At 37.8% G+C, this 13,956-nt stretch overlaps 2 protein-coding genes across 2 annotated transcripts in view; one reads left to right on the top strand and one right to left on the bottom strand.

Moving 5' to 3' along the window:
• Positions 1–7,137, bottom strand: part of LOC140951355 (DNA repair protein XRCC1-like) — a 16,758-nt gene extending 9,621 nt beyond the window's left edge. The window contains exons 1-10 of the mRNA XM_073400621.1: positions 7,029–7,137; positions 6,785–6,877; positions 5,579–5,615; positions 5,085–5,155; positions 4,557–4,635; positions 3,929–4,008; positions 2,579–2,686; positions 1,720–2,070; positions 930–1,008; positions 418–467 (exon numbers count right to left, since the gene is read on the bottom strand). Of these exons, the coding sequence (XP_073256722.1) occupies positions 418–467; positions 930–1,008; positions 1,720–2,070; positions 2,579–2,686; positions 3,929–4,008; positions 4,557–4,635; positions 5,085–5,155; positions 5,579–5,615; positions 6,785–6,877; positions 7,029–7,079 (999 nt within the window). The 5' untranslated portion in view covers positions 7,080–7,137. The remainder of the gene's footprint in view (positions 1–417; positions 468–929; positions 1,009–1,719; positions 2,071–2,578; positions 2,687–3,928; positions 4,009–4,556; positions 4,636–5,084; positions 5,156–5,578; positions 5,616–6,784; positions 6,878–7,028) is intronic.
• A 129-nt stretch (positions 7,138–7,266) lies between these two features.
• Positions 7,267–13,411, top strand: LOC140951329 (3'-5' ssDNA/RNA exonuclease TatD-like). Its single transcript, XM_073400589.1, has 6 exons — positions 7,267–7,354; positions 8,756–8,914; positions 9,237–9,519; positions 10,176–10,485; positions 11,244–11,442; positions 11,967–13,411. The coding sequence occupies exons 1-6, from the start codon at positions 7,327–7,329 to the stop codon at positions 12,299–12,301; spliced, it is 1,314 nt and encodes a 437-aa protein (XP_073256690.1). The 5' UTR covers positions 7,267–7,326; the 3' UTR covers positions 12,302–13,411.
• The last annotated feature ends 545 nt before the right edge of the window (positions 13,412–13,956 follow it).

Genomic DNA, 13,956 nt, shown 5'->3' with positions numbered 1-13,956 from the left:
CGTTCTAGAATAAGGTATCATTAGCCAGGAAACTAATCAATTGGTTATAGATTATAGTCTAGACTAAGGAAAACAGGAAAATTTAGCCGCAACTCAGTTTAAAAACAAAGATGGGATTTTAGGGGTTTAGTCTAGCATAGGACAGCAAGATCCTGCTAAACAAGGTCTGGTATTCCTAAAGCACAACCCGCTCCCCCTCCCCACCAGGTATGAAACCCCAGGACTTTGCCAGTAGAAGCTTGAACTTACATGCATGATAGGGATAGAATGCACCAATCAGTAGGTTGGGGGGTCCAGATTGAGAGTTGTGAGTGACTGAATTACTCTGCAGTATTACTCTCTCCCTGTTAATATTAACGCTCATAATGATCTAAAAATTATGATAATTTGGTGAATTATCACTAAAAATAAACTCACCATTATTTCACCAAATGTGACTTGGCTGTCATTATCTTTGTTCACGGATTCTAAGTTAATTGTTGAGAGAAAAATAAAATGATTAAACAGTTCCTCTGCCCAACATAATAGAGCAGCATTTGAGCAATCAAATTTGTAAAGCATGAGGAGTTGAGTAATAAATTGTACATTATTAAATGTTTGATGTGCTAGTGGTACTCACTGCTTGACAACACAGCAAAGCATGTAGAAATAGAAAAAGATTAATACAGTCAACTCTCTCTAAGACAGACACCTTTGGGACTGGCACTAAGTGTCCATCTTAGAGGGGTGTCCGTCTTATAGAGAGTCAAATAAAAGGAGTAAAGAAAAGCAGGGACCAACTCTAAGTGTCCGTTTTACAGAAGTGTCCGTCTTATAGGGGTGTCCGTTAAGAGAGAGAGTTGACTGTAAATGTCTAACCTGCATGCTTGATTTACATGATTTACATAACATATATCATAGACATTTAGAATTCAGGAAATAAAAATTACCTCTTTTCCTTTTTGATGGTGGAGGTGATTTCCCTCCGCTGTTTTCCTTTGGCAGATCTTCATATTTTCTTTTTGTGCTCTAGGAAAAAATGTATAATGACCTTTATCAACACACAGCTACTGAAAATACTTAGGAATCAGCTCCCATGGGCCTCTCATAAGAAATTGTGTAAGTATTTTGAGGGTGCTGGAAAAAATTAAAATTGCAACTAGGTTAAATATTATTCGAAAAAATTAAAAAACGGTCCAGATAAGAACGATAGCAACAACGGCAACAAACATGTTGGAATGCAAAAAAGGTGCAGACTTTTCTATTGTCTGTACTTACTTCTGATTGGCTTAAACAGCAAAAGTTAATAAACCTTCATAAAGGAGTACATATATTAATCCTTACATTCCAACCATCTTCTATATAGCAAAATCTGGTCTCAGTTTGAATAACAAAGAAATCCTATGTGGGGAACATGTAAAATTGTAAACTTTTCTTGGCTATTGTTTTCAACTCTTGTGATTGGTCAAAATCTTTTAACACAAAAAAACACCCTTTTAAAGTGGAGTGTAAATGCATTAATTTTTATTGCATAAACAGCCTTTATGTAGGTTTATGCATTCTCTGTGTAAAAATGAGAACATTCCTATGTGGGGAAAGCACCATTGCCGCATAACAAAAGAAATTGCTATCCACCTTACCCAGATAATTACTTAAAATCCTAACTCTAAGTCATTTAGAAATTTTTTAAAAAAAATGTTTCACAGCTGTAATGTTGATGAAAAGAAAACTCAGAATTACCTCACTTATTCTTCTCTCAGCACTTTTCTGCTCAGGTTTTGGAGAGGTTGTTCTGCTTTTCTCTTTTTTATCTTTAGCTTCTACATGCCTGTTCAAGGCCACTGGTTGCCTGTCTGAGGGTACTGACTGTCTGTCTTTAGTTGCTTTAAAACCGCTGGTGTCGCTAGTTCTTTTATCATCAGAGGAACTAGCTGTAGCTGTTGATGCTGCTCTCACTTCAGCAGCCATAGACATGGGTGGCAGAGATGCTTTCTTTTGAAGTTTTTTGAAGAAAAGACTTCCAGATGAAATACTCTTCTCTTCATTGTCACTGTCATCTTTAAGAGTGAACCGTCCAAGTCTCTTAGAAGCCTAAAATGACAAAGAAATTCTTAAAGTATTAACTGTCTAACACAAGATTTACAAGGGTGATGACCCACTGCAACACTAGTTTTGTTGTTATTGAAAACTGCTTATGTCTCAAAATAATTCTTCTATAACAAAAAATTTTCCTCTCTTTCCTAGTTACATGACTAATGTGAATTTGCTAAAATATGTACTGGCCAGTTTTTACATTTAAGGTTAATATCAAGAAGAAATTTGATCATTTTAATTTACTATGATTTGAAGGTTTAACTCCATTACTAGACCACTGCAAGTCCCACTTAGTCTCCAATTGCCATAAGAGAATTAAATCAGAGGCAAAAAGATGTCATTTGCTCAAAAGATTGAAACTGAAGTGTGTGAATGTACTTTATTTTTTGGTATGCTGACAGGAATGTGGCTGCATCTTGTAGCCTAAAATCCCATTCCACACTCCACACCAATGATGTTATACATGCACCACCCAGTCATGTTATTTCATAGTTCTTATACTCACTGGATAAGCAACAGAAGGACTTGAAATTGTGGTTTTGTTTACATCACCTTCATCTGTATCCTCAGGAGGGGAATGAAGGTTTATGAATGAAAGGCCATACTGTTCATTCTGAAAGTTAAGACATGCAAGTGTTATTAAATTTTCATAGTAAATAACTCAACAATGGATATGATAGCATTTCCTCAGGAGTAGATTCATGTTGAGTAATTTGTTATTAGATGTGTGTTTTCTATTTGACCTGAGGTCAGGAGATCAGTAATACATTAAAATGTCCACATTTACTATTAAGTCTGTTCTAGTACCCAGGTTTGTAAACCAACATTACTGAGACTCTGTGGGTATAGGGAGCGGGGCACTCCCTTGTATAAGCTATAGACTGAGGTACATGCAGAGCCACAGGGCTTGGTTTTTACGGTGTTTGGACTAAAACTGGGTATATCTTTTAACTGTTTGGGTCTGAATTAGGGTAAGGTACTGTAATCTCTGAGACAAGGACCTGAAATTACCAGTTGACCTGTATCCTTTTTATCATTCGTCAACAGTTAAAGTCCAAAATAGTGCAGGGAAAATCACAATTATTGCGTTGTTTTCCTAACTCATATGCCTTGTCAGTAACTGCACTGAGATTGTGGTGGCTCTCCCCAAAGTGTTTACAATTGGTACAGGATTTAATGGAGTGGAAACCAATACAAATTAGGCAGCCTAGTGGGCCAAGTTGTTTGAAGGCCAATTTGTGCTGACCCAGGGTTAAATTTTAATCTGGGTTTGTTTTTCTTTTGATCAAAAGCATTTTCTTCGGGTAATTTTCTCCATTCTTTTTAGTGCACCCAATCATCAAATTATGGACAAAGAGAATTAAACAAAAGCTTTTTAAACTTTCATATCTGAATTTAAATTTTGCACTAACCCTGGGTTATCTTAACCAAGCTTTGAACAACCCAGCCCAGATGACCAGTTACAGTATTATAGATATTTCCAGCAACAACAGTATTATTTGCTGTCTAGCCCTTTGCTCTAAAGTAGGGTGAGAATTTTCAGCGAGCATGGTACAGGTCAAAATTAAATTCAGGTTAAAAGTTGATTCTCAATCTCATTTGTCTCCTAGCTCTAATTCATCAATAATTAGGGCTAGGAGACAAACCTGAATTTAACTTTGACCTGTAACATATACAGCCCTCTCGCCCTACCCCATCCAAAATTTCAGGAGCACCTTTCCTGGAGAGGCACTCAAAAGATTGCTCATTTTTGTTTCATAATTTCCTGCCCTCTTAATATAGCACATAAGTTTCTTTCATAACTGATTAATAAAATTTCACTACTGGTTTGGGCTAAGGATAATCTTGTATGTACCTTGTTGAATGGCTGTGTACAAACTAATTTGATCCTGTCCCACTTTTGCGCAGCCACTGGCTTGGACAGTTTGTCTGGGCCTGTAGTAAGATATGAAAGTTCACCTTAGAAGACGATAACAACTGAGGGGGTAATGCTAAATTCAGTGTCATATCAAGCAAAACATCAATCGCTGATTCCTTTTGTTTTAAGTTAACCCTTAAACAAAAATAATGATTCAGTCATCTTAAGGACAGTCTATGACATAGGGAGTGGAAGACAGTGCTTTCAATAATTCCCCTCGGGTCTTTAAGACAAGTACTAGAAATCAAAGATCCCAACAAAAGACAATGCAATGGCTTTTGCTCTGACACTATGTCACAGTCACTACGGAAAAAGGGCCTTGGATTTTTCGTAGCTGTTGGAAGAACAGGTATCAACTACTATATGTACACAAAAATGCAGTAGAGTTAATAAAAATATTTTTACCATCTTTGCCCCTGGTTTCCCCAAGTTTGAAATCATTAAATTATTTTGCATCATGTACATACATGTATACACAAATGTATGCCTCAGCAGGAACATTCAATTTGAATCTAAATTTTCATCCAGTTAAATTTTGTAATCGAAACATGTATGAATAACTTACCAAACATTCTTACTCTGTTAATGTTGGTAAATGATTTACTTTCAGCTGGGCTCATAAAAGAGGAAGCGACAAGAAGTACCTGAAAAAAAAAATAACACCATAACAATACTCAGGAAAATAAAAATGATCTTAAAGTTTGTCATACATGTAGGAGTTACAACTGTATTTTTGTCTTAACTGATCATAAACCTCAGCAAAAAGGATAGCCTAAATCTCTTACATCTTAATGTGTAATCTATGAGCATGAGGTTCTTATGCATTGGCATTTACAATGACAAAATGAAGGCAAGCAATAAAATAAAGCCCACACAGACCAGTTGTGATGAAACAATGAGTAGAGATCTGTACATTTATACCAAAACTTAACAAGTAGTAATTAGCTAAGCAGGAGTTTAGTGTTTTATAATATTATTATTCATCAACCCAGTTAGTTTGAATGTATTGAAATTCACAGAGGTGTACAGGTGACTCAAAGAACTTAACCTTTTGATAGACATAACTAAGATGAAAATGAATTATTTTCAATACCTGATACTGTTCATTAGAACTCCAGGACGATCTACCAACCAAAACTTCCACAAGTGCAGACCCATTGTTCCCTACCAAAAAAATATAGCTGGCTCTTTATTAGAATCCATGAAATATGAACAAAGAAATCAAGAACTAAAAGAACTGTTATCTATCTCACCATGCAAAATGTGTACAGATTTACTATATACAGGATATTGTATTATGAATAATAATAATTTTCCTGCTGGGTAAAAATTCATATTCTGATATGACAGAATTTATGAATCATAAAACAAGAATGGGCACAGATTATGCAAGACAAAAGAAATAGAGGAATTTAAAAATAGAAAAACCACCAATGCTTATATTCTTTGGCTGGTTCACTTGTTTGTTTGTTTAACTTAAACTTCTCTGTTATGGTATAGGAAATATGGGGAATGGTGTTTAGTTCTTGCCTGATACGTCTAAGTATTTTAACACTCACTTAAAATTGAGAGTATCATTTTTCATACCTATATCAATGGAGTGTATCCGCATTGCTCGTTCAAGCTATATAAACAGTGAATAAAACAGACACTAAATGACAAAAGATCTTAAAAGGCCTGTGATATTCCACCCAAATAGCCAAGAGGTATGTTCCCTCTAAAGTGGGTGGGGATTTCAGGCTCTCCATCTACAATGGGATATTCACTCTTGAAAAACATCTTACAGTTGAGGCCACAAAATTTTGGAAAACCTTCCTTTCACAATACAATGATATCATCTGAGGAAATCATATGGTAAGAATCACTTCTGCAAAAATCCTTCAACAATTATTGTATTATAAACAAACAGTTATCAGCACCTGAGTAAGCTGTAAAGAACAAACAAGGTTCATCATTGCTTGGGGACAGGGGAGGTTTGATTCTTAATGGGTTAGGGGAACCAGATGAATGTTTTAAAGCTGTGTGTCCATTTACACAAGTGAATGCCACTGTGACAGCAAGGTTCCTTTCAGTTCATGTTGTCCAGTGGCAACTATTAAACGTGTAACAACAAGAGGACGGGCAGAAATTATTGGCGGTAGAAACTTTCAACAGGGTGGAATCTTTTATCAGTGCCTGTTGTATCCATTATCTTATAATTTAAATGTTAAAGTACAGTTCCTAAATGTATTTGATACATTTGCATTGTTTTCATTCTAATTCAAATAGGACAGACAGCAAATTGTTGTTGCTCGAAATATCTAAAATTAAGTCGTAACTGTTCATCAGTCTATACCTGCCAACTTTTTCCGAGATATAAGCGTGAGATTTTTATCCTGGGAGTGCTGGGATTTTTGAAGACGACACGATCATTTCCGAAGATTTCCGAAGAAGTCCGAAGTCTCCCGAAGATGTCCGAAGTCTTCCGAAGACGTCCGAAGTCTTCCGAAGACGTCCGAAGTCTTAGGACGTGTATAAACGCGAGCTTTTCACTTCAAAAATCAGAGATCGCGAGGAAAGTATTGTCATTTATTCATTTTACACATGGTTTTCGTTCCTTACATGGGTCTGAGTTAACATATTTTTGGAAATTGTGTCAAGCTGAGATGGCAACAACTCACATTTTTCAATCAGGCGTGAGAAATTGGCCCGCAAGCGTGAGCCGGCGTGAGATCGAAGTTTTCAACCCGCAGGCGTGAGACTCACGCCTAAGGCGTGAGAGTTGGCAGGTATATCAGTCTATTATATATTTACCTCTAAAATAATAGAAGCTTGTTTCTCTCCGGCAGAGGCACATCTCCATTTTCTATAAGTTTCTGATTTGAGCAGGTTCTGTGCTGGTTGAGCCTTTAATAAGAGCAAACGTTTGTTAGCAAATGTTTGCTGAAAGCCACCTAAGGGAAAAGTCGGAACACAGCTGATTCAGCTCAGATCATACAAGGTACAGCTGTATTTGGTGGAGTCTTTGTCGTGAAAACGGACAAGAATTAGATCGTACCACATCCTCACTGCTAAAGGACAACACATGTCTTGGCCGAATGAGGGGCATAGCTCTTAGTTTAACAACAGCCTTTCTCAGAAATCGTAAATTTCCCGCAGCAAACAGCAAGCAGAATGCAAACTCTCCCAGGCTGTTTTAGTAGTGGAAGAAAGGATCTGGGCTCCAGCTGTCAAAATTTTACCGCTGACCTAAAAGTGTTACACGTGATTCAGCTGCAATTTCATCTCAGGTCTACAACTTTTATTTTTCATCTTTTTTAGCTTTCTGTGCGTACGTTTTACCTTTTTCTTGCACAATGTCCACAAATCGACGTTTTTTTGTCGGTAAGTCCCGGTAACTTAACTTTTTTGTTCGTGTATCGGCTAAAAAGAGTCCAATAATATGTTCCAAACGCCGGCGTCGACCAGCATAACAATCCTTTTTTTCATTTCTGGGGCCACCCTTATTAATCATTAGTTGGTGTATTATTTTTATAGCACCTATATGATAAGTTATTGTTTTTGTTGTTGGTAGTTTTGTTTTGGTTGCAAAATGTTTCTCTTAATCAACGTTTAATCTGTTCCAAAACTGACTTTAATAGACTACCGTACGTTCACACGGCGCCTGACGAAGTTTGGACCGGTTGAAAATTCATGCGTGCTCAGTTCACACAAAACCACCTTACCCGTATCAAAATTTAAACGTCTAGCCGTTCAAAGCTCCATGCGAATAGAGCAAAAATATTGGACAGTGAGATACACCAAGGTGCTGTTATTAAATGATGAGTTAGTGTCCAAATTTTTCAGTAGGTTGAAATTTCATCTGGTGCCATCTTAGCGGGTGTTTATATGAGAAAACTCGCACCGGCGCGAGTTTCATACCGGGATGACTTTTTGATCTTGTATCCCGTTTACATGATGACTGGGTCATTTCATATCTCGTTATTTGAAGGCACACATCATGTTGCCAAAATACATGTCTGATTCAAAATCGCAAACGTTACGCATGCGCTACCAGTTCCAGTTTTACCGGCAGACTGATCTCACACCGAAACGTGTGGTCATTTCGCGATTACATGATACCGTTGCGAGATTTTGAACCGGAGTGAAATTCTCGCCTTGGTACAACAACCGGGGTGAACTCGTGCTGGGGTGACTCGCACCGGCATGTCATTTTGAGGTGGTATCATGTAAACAAATGTAGAGCCATGAGAGGGAACCAGAGTGAACTCGCTCCTACACGAAAGTCACCCCGGAGTCATGTAAACCCCCCTTAGTGAAGCCTTATGTTGCCAGTTGGGGACCAAACCATTGCTGGTTTGCATGTGACGTCACAGCGGCCATGTTGGTGGTCAAGAACAAAAGTATTTCTCTCCTCTGAGAACTAAACTCTATTTTCATGTAAATTATTCGAGAAACAATTCTGTTGTATTGACCCCTCAACGTGGCCGCCTTGTCACGTGGTTGCAAACCAAGCATTGGTACTGATTTGCTATGTTGTTAGAGTTGAAATGGAATACACACACTAACTGATTTTCCTGCTTGATAATATATAACAAAAGAGCAAGATCAAAGATGAAGCAATCAGTCAATTAGTTTGATGCGCTTGATGGATCATGAATATGTTAATGGAATCCTTCAAAGGCAGTATTGAGGGACTGACTTTGTATAGAACAGTCAGTCTATATAACCAGTGTAGTGGTTATCAGTGGTTGACTCATATTTTTTTTGGTTTGCTGTGTGAAGGGAATCTATCACCAAAAGTGACCAAAGAGGACCTAGAACGCCATTTTGGTCTCGACAGTACACCTTATGTGCGCTCATCTTCATGGATTGAATTAGCTCAGGAGCGTTCAGGGTCTTCACAAAAATATGGATTTATTACTGTTGCAGAGGACCTTGCAAGTAAGTTTGCATTGTCTCCTTTTGGATAAAACATCAGGCCTCGGTTGTTTAAACGTTAGATAGTGCTATCCACAGGATAAATCACTATCCATTGGATAAGTATTAGGGAAACTGATTGCAATATCCAGTGGGTAGAGACTTATCCGGTGGATAGCGTTATGAATCTTTTGAACAACTGGGGCCTGATTGATGTTAATTTATAATCTTTGTTAAAGAATCATACCCATTTAACAACTTGTTTATCTAAATAATTTATTGTTACCCACATGCTATACATGTCGAATATTTTGAAAGCCATTGAATTGACTGTCTTGACTTGTAGACCACTTACTTCATTTGAATGGAACCAAGCTGTATGACAAATTTATCAGAGTTGAACCAGCTAAGAACTCAGGAGGTAGTTTTAGTGGTAAAGTTTCCATCCCATCGATGATCCCTCCCATGTCTGTCAGAGCCAGTTATCCTACATGGGCAGGCGGTAACCGCAAATACAATCCAAGAAACAGGAACAGGCGCCGCCCTCAGGGTCCCAATGACATTGTAAAAATACCCGAGGATAAAGTATTGCAGCTCATTGATGCTGGTGTCAATCTGCCAAACAAAGCGTAAGTGCATTTTAATTTTTCCATAATAGTCTTGAGACATCAATTTCTGTTGTATCCTGTTGCTCTTGCTTTTGCTTTTAATCTTCTGGCCATTCTCTGTTCCTTTTTGACTGTGCATTCTATCTGATACCCAGGTTACAGGCACAGTGATACTGTACAAGTCATCCTCCCAAGTTTCTACCAAAATAGGAGCCCTAAATGAATATGAAGAAGACATTGTACTATGGGGCTGTCACTATTATGATTTCAAGTTGCCAGTACTGTGAATTCTGTTCTTAACTTGTCAGATGGACAAGTGAGGTCTTTTGGGGAATCCAATTTACAGAAGAACTGTAATCAATACTTATCCAGGGCTGTCATAAAGAGGCAGGGGCCGGGGATTTCCCCCAGCTACCAAGAATGTGGCCCCCGAGTACCTTCATTGGAAAATAGAAGAAAAATAGAACCAAAAGAAATTCCCTTGCTGTTTGATTCCCAACCTACTTGTTGTATTTATGTGGCTACTTGAAATCTTAGTGACAGCCCTGCTTATCTTTTTTTTTTTTTCGGGCTAGATGAAAAGACTTTTTGGCTGGTACATGGTAGGTACAGCTTGCCCGAACAGCAAGCTGTAAAACTGACTTTCTTTGCATCCTGTGGTGGGTTGTATTTCACAGGTTTACCATAGACATTCAGAATGTTATTGAACAAGCAGAAGTTGTTGGAATCAAGCAAATGATTCTTACAGGGAATACCCTTCAGATGAGTCAGTCAGCTGTCACTCAGGCTAAGGCACATCCCACAGTACTTTATGCCTCTATAGGAGTGCATCCTCATTTTACAGAAAAGGAATGGAATGAAAAAACAGCAAAAGAGATTGAAGAATTAGCCAAGGATCCTGTTGTTGTGGCCATTGGTGAAGTTGGATTGGACTTTCATAGGAATTACTCCCAAGAAAAAGCACAGATAGAGGCATTCACAAAGCAGGTAAGCTAATCAGTACCCCTGGGCTTGTTTCTTGAACCGCTTGGTTCAGCTTGGTTCTTGAATCAGTCTCCTGTGATCAGTTCTTGGAAGATTAGCGCTGATAATAAATTTAATCCACAGTTTTGTTTGCCTTCCTACAGTCTCTTATCTCAACGTTGTTTAGGCTCTAGTAACATGTTCCTGGACAATAAACTTTGCTTAAAAGTGGGCTTTACCTTGTGGGTCAAACATGAACTTGACTATCTGTCAAGTAACTGGGCCCTGTATTTTGTAATAGAAGAGGGTAGTATCAATGAATAACAGCATGTTGAAATTCACGTGAATAAAGTTGCTCTGCGAAGTAAGAACCAACAAGGCCCAAATTCCCATTAATCTGAATACTCAGGGTTGTCAGAAAGTTTTGAAATAGACGGCTGAGTTGTCAAAGTAAGCAGCCAGTCCAGGGATATTTTATTAAAAAACGCCATCCGTAAAGAAATGCCAAGCAGAGTAGCTGGCTGATACTGACCAAGTAGGCGGCAATTTTCACTGGCAGCCAGCTACTTTCGACAACCCTGATACTTGACAATAATTTCTGCTAGGTGTTGTTATTAAATGATGCTTACCTGAAATCCAAGAAAATACGTATTCTTGCATAGGAGTAATATAGAATGAATCAAATCCCAATTCTTTACATTAGTCTGAGTGGTAGAATATCTCTGCAGTCAAGTGATTGGTGAAATGATCATCCTCTTGTTCTTTTCTCTTTGTAATATTAGGTTGAGATTGCTTGTGAAGTTCAGAAACCGCTCTTGGCTCATGAGAGAGCTTCCCATCAGAAGTTCATTGAAGTTTTGAGCCAGTTTAGTGGCAGATTACCTTCTATTGTGATCCACTGTTTTACTGGCAGTGTTTCTGAAATGAGCGCTTATGTTGCAATGGGGTTTTACATTGGAATTTGTGGATTTATTTGTAAAGGTAAGTGTTAAATAACTGTTGACTTGTTTAGGTTCATCAAGTGTTGCCTTCAAAATGTATACCAAAAAGTTTCCGTGAACAAGATATACTAAGTAATTAAGTATTTTGTTAACCCTTGAAGCCCCAATATCCACATACAAATTCTCTATACTGATCTTCATGGACATTTCCTTAGAGATAAGTTGAGAGAGTTTAATAAACGATCGAAGCATTTCTCTTTGGTGATCATTTGATTTATTCTCATAACCATTTTTCTTGACAATGTGTGGATATTGTTAGGACAAAACTGTCGTTGGGCACTATTGGGGCAAATTTGCCTCTAACCTGCAAGTAAAGGGTAATGTTTGTAGGTTGGTTTTTAGTGTCAGTCAGAGAATTGCATCAGAGAATGCATCTCACACCAGGGTAATATGTGTCTGGTTAAAGTAAAGCAGACTAGTTTGTATACTGAAAGTTTTGTATTCAGTTCACTTTATAAGGTGGAACTTGTAGCAAAACTTAATGAAGTTTGTTTCTTCCTTCAGAAAACCCAGGCAAAGCTTTGCGTGATGCTCTCAAGGAGGGTGTCCTCCCACTGGATAGAATTCTTCTGGAAAGTGATGCACCTTACATGACACCAAATGCCCCTGAAAAGGACCTAGATGATGTTTGTAAGTCACTACTAAAAAGATGCCAACCAGGGCGTAATGAACCTTGTACTCTGCCTATAGTAGCTCACACTGTTGCCAAATGCCTTGGAATTGACGCAGAGGAAGTAGCACGTGTCTCAGCAGATAACGCAAAGAGGGTGTTTGATTTGAAGCCTCCTGTTACCCCTGTAACACAGCCAGCTCCTCCAGCTACCAAAGACACTGAATAAGAAATGTCAACTTACCCATAATGTAAAGGCTAGATTTTATTATCGTCATAGACAGTGGTGCATGTTGTGATTCCTGTTCCTTGTACTCCAGTATTTTTAGCTACTGACGTTGTTTTAGCTAATTTCTCTTGTGCTAATAGCCCATTTCTCATTCAGAGTACCTCAAACATTTTAGGGACCCATTTCTTGAAAGTCCCTGTAACTCTATGGGCCTGAAATAAACTATTCAGATCAAAATATACCTAAGAAACCAGTACATTTTGTTTTGTTTACTATTAGTTTATAATCTGCACAACTTTTGAAACCTCAATCTGTAATGTAAATCAACATCTTTTCAGGCCCATTAATTGTTGGAACTCTCAAGAAATGGGCCCCAGGTCCTTAGACTTACTTTAAAATGACGTTCCAAACCAACAAACTTTGAGGTTTGGATTAAAACACTGTGCATGTAAAATAACTTACTTTGGATTAAAGATTTATAAGGGCTGTCGAGAAACAGGCAGTAGGCTTTCATTTTGCTTTATTTGATGTTGCCTCCCAAAATAGCTTGACTGCTGATTATGCTGGATTTCGAAAATTTGGAAACGGTCTCTTGCCCAAAAATTACTGAAATAAATGACCTAATTTTTATGATTTTGTTAATATTGCATCTAGTTAAAAGATGCCTAAGAATGCAGGTATCAGTTTCAGCATTTTGAGAAGACTAAAATTCAAGCAGTGCAAATGGACACGTTTTGCAAAATTGATCAGGACCCAGTTGTACAAAAGGTGGATAATACTGTCCTTTGGATAAACCTCTATCCAGTGAATAGAGCAAATTTATAGTGATTTATCCGGCAGACAGCGTTATCCAATGTTTGAACACCTGTTGCCATGGCAGCTGGCACCAGTTTATTGTTCACTGCACTGACATATCATGACCAAACATTCACATGTTATGGACTGCAAACGTTATGAGATGAAAATCAGATTTCAGCGAATGATGCTGTAGTTATACCTTTAAAAATGTTTGACAGAGGATACTTTTAGATATGTTAAAAAAATATTACTGTATTTGACTGTTAAAAATTATCTATCAAAGTTTAGGAAAAATATATGTACTTTTTTTAATGTTGCCCCTTTCCTTATTAAAAACATTTAGTCTGCCTACACAAATGAATGGCCATCTGATTTTATTTTGAAAAGGATTTGAGCTGACTGCAAGGTTTATGGCCTAAAGTACTGTGTATTTATTATACCCTTATGGCTTTAGTATCTGTTATTGTTTAGCAAGAGAGCAGTCATTTCTATTCTTCCTGTAGGCAATGACGGTATTTGTCTCTGGGGGTAAACTTGCCTTCTCTGTGCGTGTAGCACTTCTGCAACCTGAGACATTTTGACTGTTTGAAATGTTGGGCTGGTTAAGACAATCCATGAGAGTTAGAAATGAAGGAAACCGAACACAAATAAAATTGTAGTACCTATGAAAGTTAATATAAATTTTAAGGAGACTTAACCTTTCCCCTGTCTTGCGATTTAAGTAGGCTGATTCAGTTAAGGCATTCCAGTGTTTTTGGCACTTTTGCTTTCGCGGAGCTTTGCGTATGGCATACCCACTGTATCCCCAGGACTAACCCAAACTATCTGAATAGAGCGGTTTCAACTTGACTGTCGTA

This window comes from Porites lutea, chromosome 10 (genome assembly GCF_958299795.1).
Source record: "Porites lutea chromosome 10, jaPorLute2.1, whole genome shotgun sequence".
NCBI lineage: Eukaryota > Metazoa > Cnidaria > Anthozoa > Scleractinia > Poritidae > Porites > Porites lutea.
This window is presented reverse-complemented; position numbering and strand designations above follow the sequence as displayed.